Genomic DNA, 25127 nt, shown 5'->3' with positions numbered 1-25127 from the left:
TTGCTGAAGTACTGTTAGAATAGGAAGGGGCTTTAAAATTTGGAGGAATGAATCGATACATTTTGTACTCTCTTTATTTTTCAATTAATGGTGCCTGTGATGCTTTTAAAATTAGGAATAGAACTTTCTTTTGATTTCTGCTTTTTGTTTTATTAATATAATAATATATTACTTGCATCACTGGGAAGTAGGTGGTCCATGAAACACCTTTTAAAGCATCAAGCATTTTAAAATGCTGACATATTGCATGTACACCTTTCTAATGTGCATTATGTACCCTCCCTTATTGGATATAGTGGATTACATCTGATTTTGCCTTTTCAGGGTGATTAAGGCTCATGATTATAAATTTCAGTGACCACTATTTGCTAAAATGCAGTAATGCCCTCAATTATTAATGAGGTATATAGAGTTCTGTGTGGCATAACTCAGAATGTTATGCCCTTTGAATTCTTGTATGAAATCTTTACATTTTCCTCTTCTCTCTGACAATAGTAAGCAGGTACTTACACCTGGACATTAAATTTTAAAGCTACAAGGAAAGATTGCTTCATCTAATGCCTTCATTTTATAGGTAGGAATGAAGCCTGGGAAGGCTGTACAGTTTATCCATCAGCATACAGCTAATTACTGTGTGCTCATGGATAGCATGTGAGGTAGGAACTAGGTAGATATTACAGCTGACTCCTGAACAACATAGGGGTTAGGGGTGCTGAGCCAGTGCACAGTGGAAAATTCATGTATAACTTTGACTCCCCCTGCCCAAACTTAACTACTAATAGCTTCCTGTTGTTTGGAAACCTTATGGTATTAGTCAATTAACACATACTTTCTTCTTTTTTTTAAAGATTTTATTTATTTGTCAAAGAGAGATGGAAAGAGAGGGAGAGATAGCGAGAGAGTACAAGCAGGGGGAGCAGCAGAGGGAGAGGGAGAAGCAGGCTCCCCACTGAGCAGGGAGTCCGATGTGGGACTTGATCCCAGGACCCTGGGATCATGACCTGAGCTGAAGATGGATGCTTAACCAACTGAGCCATCCAGGTGTCCCAACACATATTTTCTCTGTTTTATGTATTATATACTATCTTCTTACAATAAAGTTAGAGAAAAGGATTATTAACATTATTAAGGAAATTATAAGAGAAAACACCTTTACACTTCTGTCCTGTATTGATCAAAAAATCCACATGTAAGTGGACCTGCACCATTCAAACCTGTGTTGTTCAAGGGTCAACTGTATTTGATTCCTAATCTAGTGCTCCTTCTGCGAGGCCACCGTGTTTGCTTTTTCCTTCTGTCTAATCACCTCTTCCTCACAGATTCTTCTCCATGTATAATTGTTTTGCTCTTGGTGTGTAATTGATGGGCACAAAATAAAAGTGGGAACAGGGCGACGTAGAAGAAGTAGGGAAATAATAGTCTGAGGGCTGGAAGTCATGTTCCTTCAGTGTCACTCTACTTCCTCTAGTCTTGCTTTAGCCTCCGGGAAAGGAAGTGGTTGAACTCATAGTGGTAGTACGTAACATTTACTGAGTATTTGCCATGTTCCAGGGACTGTTCTAAGTTCTCATGCGCGTTACTTCACGTAATTCTGACACCAACCCCAAGAGGAAGGTCTCATATTACATAGGGAGAAACTGAATCACATAAGCAGTTACTCAGTTCACCAGAAGTCATTCGGCATGTACGTAACAAAGCCAAGATTCAGCCTCCATACCCTTAACCGCTCTGTTCTTTTGTTTCTGACTGATCTGTGTGCTCTCTTCTCGATGTTATGGGTTTGAGTGGTGGCAGCACCGAGCGCTCATAATATTGAGTACTTCCTGTTATACTTTTTTTAAAATTTTTATTTATTTATTTGAGAGGGAGAATGAGATAGAAAGAGCATGAGAGGGGGGAGGGTCAGAGGGAGAAGCAGACTCCCTGCCGAGCAGGGGAGCCTGATGCGGGACTCGATCCTGGGATTCCAGGATCATGACCTGAGCCGAAGGCAGTCACTTAACCAACTGAGCCACCCAGGCGCCCCATTTCCTGTTATACTTTATACAGTGTCTCATTTAATCACATCAGCAACTCCATGGGGCAGGTATTATTAGTAGCTCCTTTTTTTTTTTTTTTTTTTTTTTAATAAGTGAAGAAAGTGAAAGAGAGGTTAACTGGCTTGCCCCTTCTTCTAGACGGCAGCAAATAAGAACACGCAGAAGGAGCAGCTGATACTGGTACTGATACTCAGCCAAGTCTTGCCCTGCTTTTCAGGCTGGAAGGTGACTTAGTGTTGCTGGACATTGTGTTTTTTCCTAGAGAAGCCAGAAGTTTGGATTTTTAAAACAGAAAGAGATTTTGAAGGTGATTTTAAAAAGATCACAACAAGAAATTATTTGAAACCATTCCATGAGCCAAATGGAAACATTGGCAACCTCTGGTTTAGATCATCAGGACTGGTACATAAATGACCTTCAGACGAGTAAGAGTAACTGGTTGCATCTCTGTATCAGTGCTATTTTTTTTTATTATGTTATGTTAATCACCATACATTACATCATTAGTTTTAGATGTAGTGTTCCATGATTCATTGTTTGCGTATGACACCCAGTGCTCCATGCAGAACATGCCCTCTTTAATACCCATCACCAGGCTAACCCATCTTCCCACCCCCTCCCCTCTAGAACCCTCAGTTTGTTTTCAGAGTCCAAGCAGCAAAGGCCCAAACCCAGAACATTTGTCCATTCTTTTCTGCCTATTAAGATGGCATAATGGCACTTGGCAATGTAGAGAAAGTTGAATTATTAAGTGTATTTTTTTTCTTGGATGCAGATATTTTATTTTTTTTTCATTTTTTAAAAAAATTTTATTATGTTATGTTAATCACCATACATTACATCATTAGTTTTTGATATAGTGTTCCATGATTCATTGTTTGCGTATAACACCCAGTGCTCCATGCAGTACGTGCCCTCCTTAATACCCATCACCAGGCTAACCCATCTTCCCACCTCCTCTCCCCTCTAGAACCCTCAGTTTGTTTCTCAGAGTCCATAGTCTCTCATGGTTCATCTCCCCCTCCGATTTCCCCCTCTTCATTTTCCCCTTCTTGCTATCTTTTTTTTTTTTTAAACATATAATGTATTATTTGTTTCAGAGTACGGGTCTGTAAGATTCAGTCTTACATAATACTTTTAAGAAATAACTGTCTTGTGAGGCTGTAACATCATCAGAAGGCTTTACTCTGTAAATTATGAGGATTCCTGGCTTCTGACTTCAGGACCGGTTTCCAAGTCTGTGGACTCCTGATTCTGGATGGGGCTGTGAGGTGTAGGATCATTCCTGGAGTTTGTCAAAGTGCATCTCTTTTATTCAGAAGTACTCTTGGCGAATCCATTCAGGAATGTCTGCAATAGAGTATGTAGTCACTGAGATGGATAGGAGTTTGATATTAGGAAAAAAATAGTTTGGGGATGCCTGGGTGGCTCAGTCGGTTAAGCATCTGCCTTAGACTCAGGTCATGATCCCAGCGTCCTGGGATCGAGCCCAGGCTCAGTAGGGCTCCCTGCTCAGTAGGGAGTCTGCTTCTCCCTCTCCCTCTGTCCCCTGGCTCATGCTCTCTCTCTCTCACTCTCTATCTCAAATAAATAAAATCTTTAAATTAAAAAAAAAAAAGGAAAAAAATAGTTTGAGACCTTCTTCTCAGAAACTCATGGTTTCTCTGAGCTCAGTCCTGGTTTTCAGCCTGCCCAGGAATTTCCTTGCAGGTGCTGCATATTAACTTCCAGGAGCAAGGTAGGGACAGATTGATGACCATTTGCCTTCTAATAAACATAGCTCCTCTTTTTTAAATCTTTTTACCCAATTGACTTCTACTTGTGATTTCTTTAGGACAGTGGTTTCTGAGTACAAACCCTAGCTCAGTCCCTAAAACTGGACCATACCTAATGTCCTCTATAATTCAGAAACTCTTAGATTCATAACAAGGGTAAGAGTTTCCCTTATTTTGCCTTTGTGATTACTACTAAGCCACATCTTATATATTGCCAAAATAACATCAAAGGGCAAACTAGTTTTGGGATCCAGGCCAACTGGTAATATTCCTTTGAAAACATTATATCATCTTTTTTTTTTTAATAACTATCCCACTTAAAGAATATTATTTAAGAAAAAATAAATATCACCTTGCTGCACTGTGGTCTGAATTCCTGTCTTGGAAATATTATAGTTGAATGTATTTCCAGAAGCTGCAAATAATGGAAAATCATGAAAACTCGAATCAGGGTCCCTGTCCTTAAATGTGTTTCAGTTTGCATTTTGATAGCAGTTTAGAAATGTTATCGCTTGTTTTGTCACAGACATAATTCACATCTTTCTTCAGGCACTGTAAACAAGAGAAATGGTTTAATGGCCCCATAAAGGCACTCTGCTGATATCTGAGATTAGGCCCTTTAGTAATGGATGTTGGTGCGTGTATGTGTGAGTGGTATGTGTGCACAGTGGGGGCGGGGAGGGCCTGGAAGAGGTAAATGTACTGGAAAAGATTCTTTGAGAGGCTCAGATGCAGCAGAAGTGCCTTCTGTTTTTCTGTGTGTCTTGGAAGATGGATTTACGGAACATGTGACTCTATTGTCTTTATTTGTATACAGGCCTTCCCCTTTGCTTCTGGAATCTAACTGAGTACTAATTGAGGTCATTGCCATCCATTTATCACCTGAAATTGAAATGATATTAACTTAAAGTGAATGCTTTTCATCTAGTGAGTGTATTCCCAACTACATATATTTGTGTAAAAAGCTGCATGCATTTTTCATGCCGTGCTTGTATCTGGTCTTAAATAATCTATGTATACCATTTATTTTTTTCCACTTTTACAGAGTTGTTGTTGTTTTTTAATTTGCTCCTATGGCCAAGTGAAAGTTTTGTTTTGTTTTATTTTTTTTTACAAGCACTTTAGTGTCCACAAAATGATTTGTTTTGACTTTCTCAGTTATATTTTGTAGACAAGTGTAAAAAAATTATATGTTATACATAACCATGGTTTATATAAATGCCTTAAAAGTCCTCAAAGAACATAAATTTGTATTGTTTTAGAGGCTAAATATCATGTCATTTTTCATCATCTTGTTTGTGTATACCCCTATAAATTTGCCACATAAGGCTGCACACTTGGTTTTGAAAGTCAATATAAACAAAGAGTTAATAAAGCAAAATCAATTGGCCTTTATTAGCTAATTTACCTAAACCTTATCAGTAGCAGGTATCACTATTCTACCTATTCACTTTTATGTTTTCTTTCTCCTCTTTCATTATAGACCATAATCTCGCATAATCTAGATAACAGGTGGCAGCAAACTTTTTTTCTGTAAAGAATCAGACAGTAAATATTTTTTTAAAAAGATGTATTTATTTATTAGAGTGTGTGTGTGTGTGTGTGTGTGTGTGCAAGCGGTGGAGGAGCAGAAGGAGAGGCAGAATCCTCAAGCAGACTCCCTGCTGATTCAGGAGCCTAACATGGGGCTTGATCCCAGGACCCTGGGATCCTGACCTGAACCGAAATCAAAAGTCGGATGCTCAACCGACTGAGCCACCCAGGTGCCCCCAGACAGTAAATATTTTAGGCTTTGCAGGTTGTGGGGTTTCTGTCACAAATCCTCCATTGTAAGTCAGAGTAGCCCTAGACTCTATCTCAGTGAAAGGGTGGGACAGTGGTCCAATAAAACCTCATTTACCACAATGGGTGGGAAGCCAGATTTGATCCATGTGCTGTAATTTGCCAACCCCTATTCAGGAACATAAAGTCGACTATTCTAAAGCAGAATTTTTGAGCAGATCAGAAATCTCAACGTCAAACTCCAGGAGACTCTCAGAAAGGCTCTGTATTCCTAAGTCATTTTTGTTTAAGAACTACAGATTTGAAAATGTTTTTTAAAGGCTACAGATTTGATTCAAAGACATAGTTCTTTTTAGTGAAGAAGTAATTAAAAATGTGATGGGTTTCTCTTCCCAGAGTAATTGTTTTGTACTCATAGAAATTGCTCCTCTGTTTCACTCTTATGATAAGGATTTCGAGGAAAGCAGAGTGAAAGGTCAGAGTCAAGGCAACTTATCACTGTAATTATATCCACTGTCCACATATAGAAGGGGACCCATCACTTGTGACATTTTGGTTATCAGACTCTAGGGGAAGCTTTAGATTCTGGATGGCAACATTTTTCCTTAGTGGAATATGAGTGGTGTGAATTTTTAAATGCTTTCGATCACAGTAATAAATTGAAAGAAAGCAGAATGCCTAGAAGTAGGAATGAATACTCTGAGAAGTGTTTTGGATACAAGTGGACCGAATATATTATTAATGTCATATATGTATAAACATGCATTCCACACACATGAATTAATCAAACTTAAAGGAGACTGGCTAGTATCTTTATGAGAGAAAACACTTTAAAAAACTAAATAAAGCTCTAATTGGACTTTTTTGAGTTCTTGAAGGTAAGACTGTGTCTTACTGTTCATCTTTACTCTATACCTTTATATTCTGTCTCCTCTCAGCACCTAGCATAGTATCTGGGCCATAGTAAATGAATTAATGAAAGACTGAATGGATAAATATCTGATAGGAGGTTCTAGTGGTGCTTCTACATGAAGGAAATAATAATTGTGCTATTCAAAATAAATTTGAATGATGCGCTCAAGAATTCAAGAGTTGTCACCAGAAGTCTAGGGCTCTTTATTCTTAACCTGTTGTAAGTTAGTGCTAGGTCTTGGGATAGATATTAAGCTTAACTTTTTTATGCCTTTAGAAAAAAATTTACAGAAGTGGAAGATATAATAAAGGTCCTTTTGTCTTGACTGATGCGAATTAATGCAGTAGGTGAAGATTCTTTGAAAACTTTGTAATACTTTGTGAACTTGAGGGTTTTTTAAAAAGCATTGTAGCTAATGTTTTCTATTGTGATTCTAAATTCAACCACAGTTCAGTAAGTCACACCTATAGTTAAACATCTAATCTTTCTTAAATGTATCAGACGACGACATCCTCTTCATTCGAGAAATATAAACAGAAACTCAGTGTATAGATTAAATTGTTTATTCTCCAGACTAACATGAACCAGCCTGTTAAAACAAACATGGTCTGTTTTCAATTTAATGGCACAAAAATGTTGCAATGTCATGATTGTTTAGGAGATTATTCTCCTATGAGTGAATTTTTAAAGTCATTATCTTCATCCTTACTTTAAGGTGTTCAAATGTAGTTTGAACCAAAGACATGGTTATATATCAGCATTGTTGCACTATGGAAAGGTGGAGGGCATTTCTCCGCTCCAATACAATGAGGACAAGATTTTTGCCTCTGTTCTAGAATGTAGACAGAAAAAAAAAAAAAAAAAAAAAGGAAACAAGGTGATGCCTCGAAGTTCATAGTTCTAAAATGAAAACAATTATAAATTTAACCAGTACTTTATGATGAATACCATAACCCCAAGTAAACTTTTAAATTAAGAAGTGGTTAAGTTTATTTTGGAAGTGCACTTTTAAAAGTCCTGGTATTTTGGAGCTCTTAAATTTAACCATTAGAAGAACTCAGTCATCATTAGTCAGCCTTAAGATGTGGTTTTAAAGGTCAAGCCTCCATCAAAGAAAAAATGTAAGATGCAGCTCTTGCCTGTTCTTTCTGCTTCTCCTCCTAAAGATCTGGTTGTCTGGAGGAGCTGGGGGTCATAGAAGTTTGCATGGAAACGCATCTGAGGAATGCCTGAGGAAGACTGTAGATTTCATAGATACATTTTCTGAAACTGTGGGAAGAAGTCAGGGATAAAGATACAAAGTAATATTATTTGAACTATTGCTTCTTTGTAAATGAAGGCGTTAACTCACTCGATTTGACACACTGGAAGAAGGAAAGATTCACTTTAATTAAAACTACCAACAGCTCAGACGCATGTCATTCCCTGTTTCAGACCCAGCGAGGACCGTACAGTAAGCGAAATGAAATGTACCTAGCAGCCTCGGCAGCAGGCTGGAGCCGTGTTCAGGGAAAGTAATTTAATTAGTGTTGATCATGACTCCAGATGATGGTGATTTGATAAGGAATAATTTAGTACTTAACAGCCTTTTACATGCACCAACTCCATGTGGGAAGGTAAAGCAAATTGCACAAAATGAATGTGCTGCTTTCACTCCTGCCTGTGCCAGTCAGCTGGAAAACTGCCTGTTAGCAGAACGCTCAGACTCTCAGCCCGGTGAAGAAATACCCAGCGCATTCTCGGCTCAGCCCGCTCTGGTGGGAGTCTCTGTACTATCCTTATTTAAGAATAAATAAGAGAAGTCACTTTTGTGATCCAGGATCTCTAGGAAGCAGGGAAGTGAAAATGGGGAAAATAAATCCTCCTGTGGTTCTTGTGCGAAACATTAGAGATCTTCAGGTTAGCTTCTTTTTTTTCCCCCACAGCAATTAAAAATTCCAAGCCAACTCAAATTTATTGGATTACTTATTTGTCTTACAATTAGAAAAAAAAAAAAATCGCAGTTCCGAGGGCCCGTAATGATTAAGAGGCCCACACACGTTGCATGTGTTAGAGACACATTGATGTTGTGGAGTTATGTTAGGAGTGGGGGAGCACGAAACCTCTGGATTTGGAGAACCTGGGAAATCCTCAAGTGCGGGCATCTACTGAATAGAAAGACATTGTTAGATTTTTTTTTTTTTTAAAGTCTTTGCAAGTACTGCATCTATTCCGGTGCAGCACACACTGGATCCAGATATGGATAAGCATCACAGTGTATTTGAAGTTAGCCCAGTTATGAGAATCACCTAGAAATTTTTGTAAGATACAGAATCCTGATCTATAGCCTAGCCTTAGTGAATTGTCATTTCTGGAAGTGGTGTATTAGTTTGCTTAGGGCTGCCATAACAAAGTATCACAAACGGAGTGGCTTAAAAAACACACATTTACTGTCTCACCATTCTGGAGGCTTGAGGTATAAGATGAGGGTGCTGGTAGGGTGGTTCTGAGCGCTCGGAGAGAGAATCTAGTCCACGCATCTCTCCTGGCTTCTGATGGTTTGCTGGCAGTCTTTGGCATTCCTTGGCTTGTAGAAGCATAGCATCATCACTGCCTTCATCTTCATGTGGCATTTTTTTATATCCTTTTTATAAGGACATGAGTCATATTGGATTATTGACTCATCTTAACTAATCTTCTCAAGAAGGTTACATACTGAGGTGTATTGGGGTTAGAATTTCACCATGAATTTTGGAGGGGTCATAATTCAACCTATAACATCTGAGGTCTGGGAATCCCTGTTTTTTTGTTTGTTTTTTGTTTTTCAAAAGTACCTGGTTAAATTTGATGATGGGTCAGATTTGAACATCTTAAGTTTAGGGATCAACTTGCCTCTAGTAGCATTGTGGGAATCCTTGCATCTCTTCATCTGAAGTCAAGTTAGGGAGCTCATGGAGCCAATCTGAAAGCAGTAGTGCTCCAGACAGTGTCTCCATTAGGATGGATCGTGCTTTTTCTTTTAAGTTAATGTCAGTAGACACTTTGATAGGAGGCTACTGTTAGGCTAACAACCATCCGTGATGGCACCCCAGACTTGTCATTCCTCCCCTGACTCATCTGGAATCATTTATCCTATGAAATTAAAAATAAAACACACTTCCAAGGACCCGTTCTCAGATGTCTCTGTTGGAACAGGAGGCCAGACGTATTCAAATATTTTAAGTTGTGTAGCATTGCTTGATGCCCCTCATATTTTTAGCCTTTTAGTTGAGATATGCATTTATGATAATGTAAAATTTTAACTGCACAGTTTGGTGAATTTTACGTATGTATACATTCATAGAATGCCACTCAGAGCAAGGTATAAAATATTCCCAGTACTGTAGCAGGTTGCTAGTGCCCTTTCTCAGGAATTAACACTCCCATTTACCAGCGGAAGGGAATTCTTTCTCTCATTCAGTTTGGTCTGTTCTTGAAATTCAAATGCTACATACTCTTTTGTGCTTGACTTCTTTTACTCAACTTCACATCTATATTTCTTTGTGTGTCAGTAATTTGTTCTTTGTTACTCCTGCATAGTATTTCATTGTGTGAATATGCCATGAATTATTATTTTTTTTAAGATTTTATTTATTTGCGAGAGAGAGAATGAGAGACAGCATGAGAGGGAGGAGGGTCAGAGGGAAAAGCAGACCCCCTGCTGAGCAGGGAGCCTGATGTGGGACTCGATCCTGGGACTCCAGGATCATGACCTGAGCCGAAGGCAGTCGCTTAACCAGCTGAGCCACCCAGGCACCCTATGCCATGAATTATTTACCCATTTTCCTGCTAATGAACATTTGAGTTTTTCCAGTTTTTGCTATGTTGAATAAAGCTGCTATGAATATTCTTAGACATGTCTTTTGGTGAACATATGCAGTCCCTTCTCTTGGATATATACCTAAGATGGAAATTCCTGGATCATGGGGTACATTTATGTTGCTGCCTTAGTGGATACTGCCAAAAAGTTTGCCAGGGTGTTGATATCAAATTTATACTCCCAGCAGCATATATAAAAGTTCCTGTTGACTCTAGGTCTTCTTCAAAACTTGGTAATGTTGATCTTTTGCAGCTTAGCCATCCTAGTGTGTGTATAATGATTATCTTATGTGGTTTTATTTGCATTTTCCTGATCAGTAAAGATGTTGACCACCTTTTTACATAGGCTTTTTGTTGTTGTTCATTTGTTTGTTTTACCATTTGGATGTCTATGTCTTCTGTTATGAAGTGCCTGTTCAAGGCTTTTGCCCACTTTTTAAATTGGGTCATTTGTTTTGTCTTATTAATTTGTAGCAATTCTTACTATGCTGAATATGAGCTTTTTGTCAGAGCTTTCTATACAAAAAAAAAAAAAAAGTCTGTGGCTTACATTGTAGTCTTTTAATAGTGTTTTTGATGAAGAGAAATTCTGAATTTCAGTGAAGCATAATTTATAGGTTATTCTATTTTATGGTTAGTGCTTTTAGTGTCCTGTTTGTTAACCCTATTCTCCCTCATGGTCCCAAAGACTTTTAAAATATACTACTATTGGATATAGTAGTCTCTGATAAATCTGGTATTTTGATAAATATGATAAACTTTGCATCATACTGTGTTTTTATTAGTTCCTGAGGTCTCACCTACTTTTATTCATATGACTTAGATCCGATTTCTCAGGTATAATAATTTGGTGCTACTATGAATGACAAATTGAGTTTCCGATGTGTTGCTACTGTTTTTTCTTAGGAAAGTGTAAAACCCAGTATGTAATCCAAAGTGCTAAACTTAGGCATACACATTATACTGTATATGTTCAAAGAAGTACTAAGTAGTTGAAAACTCTTTGTTAAGAAAACAACACATGTATGGTCAGTGATTTCATCATACAATATTTGTTATTCTAAGAAGCAGCACACACACACACACATACACAGGCAGAGAATTTTCTTACACTACTTTAAATCCTTTGTGGATTTTTTCACATTTTAAAAAGTTTTTATTGTGCAATTTGGGACTTAGTTAAAAGGAAAGAGAATAATGTAATGAACTCCCACCTACCCATCAATCAGCTTTTAACATTTACCAATATTTTTCTAATTTGATTTCTCTCTCATACATCATTTTTCCTAGACTATTTTAAAGAAAATCCCAGACATCTTATTATTTTATGTAAATACTTTATGAATCTCTAACTTTAAATCTTTTCTGTGTGTGTAATTGCCATTCCATATTCACATCCAACAAAATGAACAATAATTTCTTCAATATCTAATATCTAGTTCATATTTAGATGTCTTATTTGTCACCAAGTTGCCTTTTTATAGCTGTTGTTTTTTCAAATTAGAATCCTAACAAGTCCTCATGTTCTTAAATCTCTTCTGTCTCAGTGGTTAATAAATTATAACTTTCTGACTTGGTAAAGTTAAAGAGCATGAGTACCCTTGACATATGAAAACACATGTAATTTCTCCTTTGTTTCTGTTCCTCTACTCTCTACTTTAAGTAGGTATGTTAAACTCACAGTATATCAAGAAAATATTTTGAAATAGACCACCCCGTGGAATTAGTTTATCACTATCAAGTTTTTCTTAGACAACTAATTTAGGTGAAATTTGTTTATTTCTTTGGCAAATGTATATTCTACAGTGTTTCAGATGGCTCTTGAGTACCATAGAACATTTCTGTCAAAATTATCTGCATATCCAAACAAATAGCATATATTTGCCTATAGCTTGGTAGCTCTTGATATCAAATTACTATGTTCAATTATATATGACGTTCAAACTAGTACAAGTTTATAATGCTGTCATGTCACAATCAAGATCGAATGGCATCATAAATCATGAAGTTTCTCTTGTCATATCTTCCTTTATAGAGAACAGTATTGTGTGTTTTAATTCCAGTTCTTATAGGAGTTAGAATAAATCTCCAGAATATGTGTTCTTCTTGTGTTTATCCCTTGATTAGTCATATTTGTGCATATTGTACATGAAAATAAAATCCATTCTCATGTGTACTTCCCTTTTTCTTTTTACTAATTTTCCATTTATACTAAAACTTCTAATAAGATCTCTAATAGGAAAAAGAATAAAAACATACATAGCGTTATTTATTTATTGGTTTTAAAGCTGATTCTTCCCAAACATACATATTTCCTCTAGCCTTCATATTTTATATGACGTTTGTATTATATTAAGCATTAATGAATATAAGTATAACCATTAAGTTGCATGAAAAAGGATAAAACATCATTTGATATAGAAAAATTGTCATTTGACAAATAATTTTCACATATTTCTCACATTTTATCTCATAACACTGGTAAGTAGATAGGCAGGTACTTTTACCTTTATTTTATAGATGAGCATTGGCCTCAAAGATTTTGAGTTTTTTGCCCAAATGATCATCAGTTATAACTGGAGCTGCATTTGGATTTTCTTTCTTAGAGTCCAGTTGTCATTCCATGAAACCATTACACTTCATGGGCTTGAGATATTTTCCTTTCAGTAATGCTGAAAATTGTATTCCAGTCCTCACTTAATTCTTGGATAATCAGTTGAGGCTTTTTGTCTTTAATCACTGGAAATTTTTTGGAAATGTTTTCAAAACTTTCTGAAAATTGAGCTTCTAGTATTATTAATAGCAGCTGAGCAAATTATAAGCAATTCACTTTAAGTAATGGGAGTTCAAGCATGCATTTGTTAAGCAGTGAAAGCAGAAAATACAAGGATTCCCTAGAATCTTTTCTTCCATGAAATTCATTAAATGTGATTTTTCTTTGTCAGTATGAAATGTTAGTGGCATTTTAACCAAGAGAAGTCGAACCGATGACTTAATTCCTAACAACATTTCATTTGTGTGGATATTTTGTTTGTTTGTTTTCTAGTGGCTTTTCATGGCCTACCACTGAAAATCAAGAAGGAACCCCACAGTCCATGTTCAGAACTCGGCTCTGCCTGCAGTCAGGAGCAGCCCTTTAAATTCAGCTATGGAGAGAAGTGCCTGTATAATGTCAGGTAAAGCCATCAGGTGTATAGCGAGGGTGGTGGTTCTTACTAAAACAAAAAATCCGGAACAATATCAATTCTCAAGTTCTATTTTATCTGAGTTACATCTTCAGCACATAACAGGCTAATTAGCTAATGTGTTTAGCCGAACTCTGAAGAACCGTACACCGATCAAACACTTTTAGAATCATTTTAAAGCATTAATTTTCATCCAAATCGTTAGTTGCTTTTCTACTGTAGTGATGCATCCTGTGTTTGAAAAGAGGGTCTTACTTGGCATGAACAGCTATTGAAGGTTCTCATTAGAATGGATGCATTATGCACTTTAGATAGAGTCTGTAGAAAAAAATGAAACATTTGGCAGGTCTGAGCAGTACATTAGTTATCTGACAGGCTTTGCAGATGATCTATAAGATGCGTTCATGGAGAATTGCAATAAAGTTAGAATTTTATAAGGCTTAGTACAGGCTATTATCTATTAAAAAGCCAGTTGTTCCTTTTGATGATAATAAAGGGTGGAGCAGTAAAATTACTTTGTTCATTTGTTAGAAGATTTGATAACATATATGTTCATTAAAAACCCTTCACAGTAAATTGCATTCTGTTACTTTTCATATTGGCCTCTAATTGCATGAGGAGAAGTTGGCTCTCTATATTGAGTATCATTATTCTCAATTACAGTAGAAACTTAGTCCTTAAAAGGAGCTCATTTGGAAACTTATAAAAACAATTACAAATATTTGCAGTTTTAGAAGTTAACATAGATTCAAGTTCATATACATTATGATCCAAAAGAGTGTTCTGTATTCTATTTACAGCATGTAATGTTATGTCCAAGATATCTAAGATTTAAGAAACTTAGATTTGTGCAATCTCATGGCAGCTGACCAGTGTTGTGATATTTTATTGCTATTTGTTCTTGCAAACTTGTCTTTTATATCTGCTTTTCTATGAGGATCACCAGAGCCTGAAATTATGAGCCAGCTCACTTGAAACTGCAAAGCTTTTATTTAAAAAGATCTCTTGTAGAAGCCATTAAAGCACACTGAGTTCAGTTAAAATCATAATGATCAATCTGAGTTTTATTTATAGTGTTTTTAAATTTTGCATTTTCTCTTTAAGAGTACTGTATATTCACAGAATAATTATTTAACATACTGAAAAATTTCAAGTTAATGAACCAGATAGATAAATAATTGTCATTGCATCTCAGCATTGATCAGAAGTGTGACTATGAAATTGCTCCTGCTTTGTATGACCTATCTGACATTCATAAATTAATAGTAGACAAATCACCTGAATATTTTGAGGTCCTTCTTGGAGACCAATAATTTCCACAGTCTAGTACTTCCATTTCTATATGAACAATATAACTCAATACAGTATTTCATGGAGAAAAAAAAAAGTAGTGTCCTAGGGCAGAAGATAGATCATTTTTTTCTTTTTACATGGGAATAAGACAGGCAAACTATTTTGTAGAAGAAGGGGTTTCTCATTCAAAAATATTGGTAAAGGAAATAGGTAGAACCAAACATAATATGAGTTCTGTTGACTTTGCTTTAAAGCCAACAGTTGACTTCTCTACACTTCTGTGAAGTATTTTTGCGCTTGGATGTAATTCTGTGGTATAGATGTAGCAACTGAATAAATTATTTCAGAAGTTAATCCAAAAAGAATGTTTCTTTTTTAAAAAGGAAAAACTATGTATTGATAATCACTTTTTATTTTAAAAGATGTATTATTTTAACCTAGAAATACCTTTCTTATTCAGAAATTTAAGTAAAATTTATTCTTAGTAAAATATTTTTTAGATTATAAAAATTAGTTAAATCATATTCCCAAGAGGAAATGCAACAAAGGAAAGCAACTTAAATCCGTAGTGTATATAAAAACAAGCTTACTCATTTTATTCCTTGGTAATTCTGTTTAAAAGTTAGACTATGACAATAGGATTTTCTTTTTAAGAACCTCATTTTGAACCTATTATTTTTTTTTAAGATTTTATTTATTTGACAGAGAGAGACACAGCGAGAGAGGGAACACAAGCAGGAGGAGTGGGAGAGGGAGAAGCAGACTCCCCGCTGAGCAGGGAGCCCGATGTGGGGCTGGATCCCAGGCATGACCTGAGCTGAAGGCAGACGCTTAACGACTGAGCCACCCAGGCGCCCTTGTACCTATTCTTACACTCCAAGAAAGTTTAACTATGTCAGAGACATTTTAATTTGCCTCATTACTCTTTATTATCCTATGTGAGGAAGTTAATGCCAGGCATCATTTATTTTATATTAAAAAATGAAAATAAGGCGAAAGGATTGCCTTCTTAAAATTTTTATCATAAATAAAGGCAAGCCAGGAATGGTCTCCATCTTATGAAATTGAGGTTAGTGTCTTGTTCTAAAATCTTACATAATATGGAACAATGATAGTATCAGAAATATTTAATGATTCAGAAAAGATCTATCCAACTTGCTCAAGGAAACATATCAAGAATAGATACATCAATAATTATTTCCATAGTTCCAGTGCTCTCATAGACAGTGATTTTTCCATATACTAAGTTGTTTGTGTAGGTATTAAAACACGTGTTTTATATTTATGCTAATACCGAGTTATGTATTAATTATCCTATTTTCTGTGTAAGTGGTGGGTGATTCTGCAGATTACATGTTTTAGGATTATAAAAAACCAATACTTATAAAATTCTCACTTCCTTATAACTTGAGCCTAGAATATTTTTTGCTTTTCTTGGGTTGGAAGAAAAATTGTTTAATCGTTCCAAAGAAACAGATGTTCTCTTCTCTTTTGTTCCTCGGGTAGTGCCTATGATCAGAAGCCACAAGTGGGAATGAGGCCCTCCAACCCCCCAACACCATCCAGCACCCCAGTATCCCCACTACATCATGCATCTCCAAACTCCACTCACACTCCGAAGCCTGACCGCGCCTTCCCAGCTCACCTCCCTCCTTCGCAGCCCATACAAGACAGCAGCTACCCCATGGACCACAGGTAAACTGCAAGTACTATATATTTTTTAATGTTTTTAGCATCTTGTAAGAAATTTCTATTACTAATTCCTAAGACCTATGGTAGATTTAAGGTGAGCGTATTAATTTTGCACATCTTTGCAAAATATTTTTAGAAAGAGCTTGCCCTATCTATAGTTATAAATAATTTGTGGAGAAGGTCATTTATAAACATTCCTTTTATAAACATTTAAATTGGTTGCTAAAGTGGAAAATTAATCTATATACCGACATTTGAACATTTCCCTTTCGCTTTGCCTGAATTAAATTGCCTCACTTAAACTTTAAATCAGATCATCCCATTTTTATGAGCATATGTGTGTACTTGTTCTATAAAGTTAGGAGACTAATTTTAGTAGGTGGCTTATGGAATTAGGTTCTTTACCTTAGATTGAATGGTTTAGCTGTACATAGTTTTGCAGAATAGAACTTATTTGATTAAAACTATTTCCCATCCTTTCCAAGTGATGAATATTTAATGGCAGTAGATGCATGACCCTGGACACTGAGAATATGAAGTTAAGAGATTGAGACTGAATTATTATTCCTTAGAAAGAAGGAAGGCAAGAGCCAGAACGTGGAGCTAGGGAGTATGCTGTGGTGGATAATTCTGGACTCCTAGAGATGAATTCATATCTAAATAAAATATTGGAGTACCTTTAGCACTTTTAATAATACAGCTTAAAACACAGGTTGATTGTATACAGCAGCCTTCCTTTCCTTTCTGCCTTGTAACTATATGGAGCCAATGGTGTGCTGGGTAGGGTTTAACGGTGGGGTCGATGGGAGAAAAGCCCAAAGACGTCATCTGTGGCATTTGATACGTCTGTGATGTAAATATTCCGACTCGGAGCTATCATTCTGACAGCTCCGGAGGTGGAGTCAGAAAGAGATGTGTAGTAGCAACACAGCTTCATTTATTATTTCTACCGTACAGATAAAATGGACGTAAGCTCTGGAACATAATCAGTAGTAACACATAGTAAAATAATTTGCAAGGGATGAGTTTTGAGTACCTATCGCCTTTGTTTTTAATATAATATTTAGAAAGTTATAAATTGACGTCATTTAATTCTTAATAATCCTGTGTTTAACAATTGGCTCGCCGTATTTCTGAAAATATAACAATAAGCCAGTGCAAACTGGCTCTGACATACCATTATAAAAATAACTCAGCCGAAGGAATCCTCTGTATCAGCAGAGGAAACCAGAAGATGTGTCACTGGCAACTTTCTGAAAATACGGGAGGACTCAGATCTGCTTTTTATAGGTTACTTAATGTGACTCAATCTCAAATTCAGCTAACTCTCTTTTGGTATGATGGATAAGATTAAAGCAGTCTTTACAATGTGCAACTAAGCCGTATCTTTGCCACCTTTGTTTCCATCACTGAGTCCTTTTGTGCTTTGGTTATGAAATGCCTCCTATGATCTTTCCCTTCTCACTCCGTAGACTGGAGACCTTGTCAGAGCATGACGGTATGTACATCTGTGTAAACAGTTTTGTAAATACCGATGAAAGAAATCTTATTGCAGGGTGGGCCATTAAACAGATGCACATTGTGCTGGACTGAAAGGGAGGAAGAGTACAAACAAGAAAAGCAAGTCCTCTTTTGTCCACTTGCGGTGACTTCCCAAGTCCCTCTTTCGTGAGGCTCTCCCACTTGCCAGCTTGTGTCGTCGGCCATTTGTGTGGAGCAGTTCGGGAAGGTGACTGCTGAACAAGCAGAATGCCTGGGTTTCGGTGACCTAACGTGAGAGGCTTTAGCCAAATCCATTTTAGTTTCTCTACTTGAAGTCAAATATTTGAGACTGAGAACAGCCGGCCCGGAACTAGAAGAGGGAAGCTCGGGGTCTTTTCCCACTGCCCCCCACTGAGTTGTGAGGACAGTACCAGCTGGCCAATCCCAGGAAAATCTCAGAAGCCGTATGTTTCTGAGGAGGATTTCTTGGAGGGTTCTAGCCAACCAATGACAGTCCCTCGCTTATAAATGGCAAAATTTGCTCCGGGAACAGATCCTTTCTCCAAATAGCCCCCTCCATCCCGGGCACCCCACCTCACTCTGGGAATGCTTTATGGCCAACTGGGCTGCACCCTGCTTCCTTTCCTCAGGCTCATTCTGTTCTTTGGGCCAGCCCTTTGGCACTTGTCCCTGAACCCACTGTGCAGGAGCCCTGTCTCTCTTTCTCAGTGTTTCCCACCACTTATACACTGTTTTTCTGTATCCAAGAAGCATCAGCGTGCTCTCCTTATGCATTAACTCTCTTCCAGAAGCCACTTGAGTCACTTTACCTTTATCATTGCCCAGTGCCTCCTAAGAATGGCACGAGACACTTGTAGCTTCCTGTGAAGGCTGCATGTTGAATAGATATGTGGTCCTCAGGAGGTACCAGTGAGAATTGGGTCAACTGGTAAAAACAAATGGTTTGATTCCTTACAAAGCTTTTAGTCTAAGTATTATTAACTTCCTTTTAAGGCTTTCACAAGTGAGCTGGTTTCTTATTTTAACTTCAAGTTACAATTTTCTGATTCACTCCTTGACAGTTCTTAATGATAATTTCTGTTTCTTTTTTTGGCTAATGAAATAAGCAAGAGAAGGGAAATGAATGCAGTGCCAGTCAGCGTGTTTGGCAATATCGGAGTTTCTAAGTTTATTTTCTGCAGGTGTAGGTGGAACTTCAGTGCTTTCTATGGCAGTCAGTAAACTTAGAGTTAAATCACGGCGGGATAGAGAGGGAGTGTTTGTGGAAATGCTAAAGTGATTTGCTTTGCCGTTCTTTAGCTTTTACCTTATTTTCATTTACCAACCGTTACCAAAATTAAATGTTAACTTTCCAAATTAAAGTCTCAGGAATGCTTTTAGTGTTGGCGGGGGTCAGGGGAGGGGGGGGAAGCTGGTCGGTTAATAGGTTTATATTTGCTCATAGAAATGTGGGGTAGGTTATTTTTAAGCACTCTTGGGGCATTTTAGAGTACTTTTGACTCTTTAATTAATCCACATCTTTGTGGTGGGTCAATGATATTATAGATGAGAAACACAGAACCGAACGATTATGTGATTAGCCAATCATTACACAGCATAACCGAGAAGGAAGGAAGAGAGGGACTTGCTGTCAGCCTTCTCCTGAGGCCTCAGAACTTCCTCATGACCCCACAGCACAACCTGTCCCAAATCTACTCCACTCATACATCTTCTTTCCATCTGTATATTTGATGCTCATTTGTATCAATTTGATATTTTGTTTGAAGCTATCGGAAGCTGATGTGTCCTGTCCGGCAGTTTGACGGTAGAGAGGTGGTCTTTTAAAAACCAGCCTGGGTTTTAGTCTCTGTAATATTTTCCCGTTTTATTTCTCACCAGAATACAATGTTATTTAGAACATTGTTGAAGATTTAAGAGTCCTGTCCATTTGAGAGGAGGGTCATTCCTCTCTTGCTTCCTCAGTAACTGATGGTAAGGGAAGGAAAACCAGTTAAGTAGGTTACCTGGTTGATTTTTTGGTGTTTGTTGATTAGTTTGGTAACAATTACAAGATGGGATGTACTTTGGAATCAGATTCTGTTTTTCCTGGTTTGTTTTTTCTTGTCTATAATTACTTGAGACTCTCTTAATTTGAAAATTTGGTAAATAATCCAATTTGTTTAGAATTGGGCATTTTAGCTTGTTAGGGGGTGTGTTTTCACAAAATAATACACTGCTCTCCTATCCCTACTCAAAGCACACCTTTAACTTACTGTGGTGTACCAAAATGGTGCTGCAAGGGACAGTTTATCAAAGAACACAAGTCCTATTGTGATTAAAAAACAGGGTGCTACTGACCCAGGAAGGAGAAATCCAGTCCTTGTTAAAGATTTGCTCTTCAGGGGCGCCTGGGTGGCTCAGTTGGTTAAGCGTCTGCCTTCGGCTCAGGTCATGATCCCAGGGTCCTGGGATCGAGCCCGCATTGGGCTCCCTGCTCAGTGGGGAGTCTGCTTCTCCCTCTGCCCGTACCCCCAGTTCATTTTCTCTCTCCACCCCCACCTCCAGCAAAAATTAAAAAAAAAATAAATAAATAATCTTAAAAAAAAAAAGATTTGCCCTTCAGGTCAGTTGGTATCATGCTCATTAACAAAACAGTTGAAAATTGTAGCCGTATTTTAAGGAGTATCCCTTGTTAACTTTTTTACTTAAAACATGCTCTCCTGTTTCCCAGATTTCGCCGCCAGCTTTCTGAACCCTGTAATTCTTTTCCTCCTCTGCCGACAATGCCAAGGGAAGGCCGTCCTATGTACCAACGGCAGATGTCTGAGCCAAACATCCCCTTCCCACCTCAAGGCTTTAAGCAGGAGTACCACGACCCAGTGTACGAACACAACACCATGGTTGGCGGTGCGGCCAGCCAAAGCTTCCCTCCTCCTCTGATGATTAAACAGGAACCCAGAGACTTTGCATATGATTCAGGTAGGCCTGGGCTTTAAGTTACATTTAAAACATCTTTTCACTTGTTTGTCACTTTGATTAATGTTTGCGTCGCATGGGGTAACTCATGACCATTTGGTGTGGAATCTTTCTGATTTTATCCCTTCTTTGAATCTTTCTGTGTGAAGCTGGACCATCAAACCACTTTGGCTTGAGCTGATGGTTGAAGTAGTGTCTAGAAATGAAACCAGTCCAAAAAAAAGTGTAATTTGTAAAATTAGGCACACTCTCAGTCCAAGAGCGTAACATTGTAATTCTTTTCTTGATTTTGGGCTTTTTTTTCCATTTTGCTACTGCAGCATTATTTAATAACAATGCTTCCAGAAAGTAATATTCTTTTGTATTGGCTCATTTAGTGCTTAAAACTGTTTGTTTTTCCCTTTATTAATGGCAAGATTCCAATGGTCCAAAAGTAAGATTCTTACTTATTAGAAGAAGAAGAGCAAAAATACAACATCTGAGTTTCAAAATGGTTTATTTGTAGAGCTTAGCTTTGGTCTCACTGAGCCAGAAAGACCCCCCCACCCCCAGAGAAGTATATCAAGATGGAGAAAAAAGGAGGTCTTCTGAAAGTAAGGAAATGTAAATTGGTTATGAGTATTATCACCAACTTTGCCAACATGTGACCTTGAGACTTTCGAAGAATTATGCAACTCATCTCACTTTCCCCCCATTACAATCTCAAAATCAGGATGTCTGCTTTTCAGATATCTCAGGAATTTTGAAAGAAAGTATGAAATCAAAGCTAATGCTTATAAGAAGGGTACAGTGTTCCTACAAAACATTATTAACATTATTGTAACTGGTGAATAGATGGTTGTGGTCTTGGAAATACTTGAAAACAATGTAATTTCCTCTTGTTTAGATGCAACATTATGGTTGTTCTTTGAGAGGGGACTGTTGCTTCTCTAGGAATAACTGCTGAATTTTTCTATCAGTTCTAGTTGAGGAAAGAAAATTATCTCTAATTTGACTTTTTAACTTGCATAAAATTACCTGCTTTATTATAAACTGCTCTTGAAGCTCAGCAAGGGGGAGCCCTACAACTCAGAGTCTCCCTTTGGCCACCCTTCTTCCTTGGGCAAGAGGTTCAAAGGATTGTCAGAGGACTTGCCTACTCAGAGGTCAGACCTCCACCTTTAGAAAGGGCACCAGCTACCAAGGACCCATGAATTCCCTGCCTCACTGGCCCTAAGTCCACTTCCAGAGCCTGAGCAGTTTCATCCCAGGCTCAGTTTTCTGAAGGCAGAGCACGTTGCTCCTGTGTACACACCGAGGTCCAAGGAAGTGGCCACCGGGTAGCTGTTTGTAGCTGAATGAGGATGGAGCTTGCATGTGCCCCTTTGCCTGTGTATGAGGCCCCCATGGTATGTGGCGCAATGTGGGGTTATGGGGATAGGAAAAGAAGCAGAAAGCAGGGTGAGCTGGGGTCTGAAGACTAGAAGCTGGTTCCCTACCATCCTATTCCAGGGCTAATCTTAGAGATTTCCTCAAATTCTAAATTTGATGTGGCCTTCCATTTGTTGTGAATGGTATATTTTCAAGGCATGGGAGGAGAAAACATATTTATTTATCTGTTTGTTGGTTGGTTTACAATGAAAAAAATTTAAACGTACGGCATGAGGGCCTTTATTTGAATGCTTGCCTCCCACGCTCTGTAATTTGGAGACTAAGTGTACCTGAAATGTACCGTAGTTTCATGTTTAGAACTTCGTATATTTGTCCATAGTTTCTGTCCATAATTAAGAATCCTATTATCTAATAATTTTATAGATGGGATTCATTTTTCTCTATAAATTTCAAATCCTTTTAACTGATCGTCTCTTCCCCCCTCAAACCATATTTGCTGCACGGTTTTTTGAAGTCACCATGATTTCAAGAAACTTTACATAGAAAATACATATAAAATAACCCAAATAATTTGTTCAAAAGGACTTATAAGGCATAACATTTAGAGAGTATCTGTGTGTTCCAGAAATGTTTTTATGTGTATAATTCAGCAAGATTGATATTGAAACCATTTTCTTGATTCTGTAATTAGCTCCATATAGATCTCTTTTCCTCATATTTATGTAACATGTAAAATTATGTATAACATGGTGTTGAATGTATGTACCTTTTCTTGAGAAGATGCATTATTGGTGGGCCATACATAATATGAACTTCAGAGTCAGTCACTGTCCGACCCTCAAAAGCACAGATGTAGCCTAAAAAGCATAGTCCATGGCTTAGCTCAGGCTGCTCTAATAAACTACCATCAACTGGGAAGCTTAAACAACACACATTTATTTCTCACAGTTCTGCAGGCTGGGAAGTCCCAAGGTCAAGGTGCCGGCAGATCTCATTCCTGGGAAGGACCCTCTTCCTGCCTTGCAGATGGCCACTTTCTCACTGTGTCCCTTATGTGACAGAGAGTAAGCGAGCTCTGATCCTTCTTCCTCTTCTTATAAAGGCACCAATTCCATCATGGGGGGTCCCACCCTCCTGACTTAATCCAGCCCTTATTACCTCTCAGGGGCCCCATCTCCAAATACGATCACACCGGGCATTAGGGCATCTACAGTGAATTGTGGGGGACATAACCATTCTGTCTGTAACTGTCCAGTATCCTATTTTAAAGGGATATAGGGCATGTCTTCTGTTAAGTGTACCATAATACCTTGCACGTGACTTGTAGGATAGTTGTTTAACATTTGGGAAGCTGTTAATTTAGATTCCTTTCTTCCCTCTAAATTCTATTGCGGATTGCTAAAGAAGTTGTATGGCACCTTTGAATTCTAATTTCAGTATTGCCAATAGGATACAGTTCTGTTTTGTTTGAATAGTTAAGTCGTAAAGCTGTGTCTTCTGGTTGTGGTCTAAAAAAAACTTCAGTAACAGTGTGTAACCAGGGCCTGTGAAAAATTAATATGCAAGTATCAAAATGTATTTCCCTGGCCACTAAGTTGCTGCAGTTGAGTTGGCTGACGTGTCTGTGTATGTCATACATTCATACATTGCAATCAACAAGGATGATCTCCAAATATTTTGTTTTGTGGTCATTAGTTCTTTCATCCTTGCTAGAGCACATTAAATAACCTTTTTAGGGAATCTAATGTATTTATTGCTGGATCATTGATTTCTTGGTTCACTTACTGAGGTTGAGCAAATGGGACATTAGAAAATAGTTTATGTGATTTAAAAACAATGCAAAAACGTTTCATAGTTTACTTAGCATCTGTGATCCAAAGGTTTTCCTTTCAGAAGGCCTCTAGAACTCTTTATTGCTTAATTCAATATAACATAAATGTTGTGAAAATAAAAGAAGCTTTGTAAGTGAAAAGGCAGCATGATTATGCTCTAATAAAGCCTGACATTAATTATGACATGGGAAATGGAAGGTCTATTAGTTATAATTATAATTACAGGAATGCAATTTCAACTGCCGAGTGTTCAAGCTAAAAAAAATGCAAAATATTATGTTAGTAGAGTAGAAATTATTATTCAGGAGAAGAGAAGAAAACCTGTATCAGAGGACACTTGGAGAAGATAAAAAAAATGTATTTAGGGACAGTTTGGTGACCTAGTAGAGTGTGATCACGATTATATTAGGATATTGAGTTCTAAATAATCACATCTGTTATTATTGTTTTCTTTCTCATCTTCTCTAGCCTAATAGTACTGCACAAAGCAGTACACAGGTTTTTTTGTTAGTTGGTTCGTTTCTCCTGAATCCAACATGATTTTCTCTTTCTTGCCCTAATGGCCAAGTGACTATATTAATTGAATGTGCATTGAGTGCTTCGTGGGAGTTCCTTATGCAGTGCCCCACTTTCACAGAATCATAATTATTTTCCCATTTTCATGTTTGCATATGAGGTTTTGCAGATTCACAATGCCCAAGGAGGCAAATATTTTATATATTCAGAGCAACATATTTCACTGGAGTTGTTTGTTAGTTGATTCTTTCTTTCTTTCTTTCCTTCTTTCCTTCTTTCTTTCTTTCTTTCTTTCTTTCTTTCTTTCTTTCTCTCTCTCTCTCTCTTTCTTTCTTTCTTTCTTTCTTTCTTTCTTTCTTTCTTTCTTTTTCTTTCTTTCTTTCTTTCCCTTCCTTCCTTCCTTCCTTCCTTCCTTCCTTCCTTCCTTCCTTCCT

General features: G+C 37.5%; 1 protein-coding gene across 5 annotated transcripts in view; it reads left to right on the top strand.

The window, feature by feature from the left end:
* ETV1 (ETS variant transcription factor 1) overlaps positions 1-25127 on the top strand; it is a 90520-nt gene that overhangs the window by 35144 nt on the left and 30249 nt on the right. For 4 of the 5 annotated variants that reach the window (XM_044919947.1, XM_021689608.1, XM_021689611.1 and 1 more), the window contains 3 exons: positions 13393-13522; positions 16331-16519; positions 20730-20977. In XM_044919947.1, coding sequence (XP_044775882.1) covers positions 13393-13522; positions 16331-16519; positions 20730-20977 — 567 coding nt within the window. The remainder of the gene's footprint in view (positions 1-13392; positions 13523-16330; positions 16520-20729; positions 20978-25127) is intronic. The other variant, XM_021689612.1, reaches the window with a different exon arrangement.

The sequence above is a fragment of the Neomonachus schauinslandi genome, chromosome 12 (assembly GCF_002201575.2).
Source record: "Neomonachus schauinslandi chromosome 12, ASM220157v2, whole genome shotgun sequence".
In the NCBI taxonomy this organism is placed as follows: domain Eukaryota; kingdom Metazoa; phylum Chordata; class Mammalia; order Carnivora; family Phocidae; genus Neomonachus; species Neomonachus schauinslandi.
Note: the sequence above shows the minus strand (reverse complement) of the source record. Positions and strands in the feature narration are given on the sequence as shown.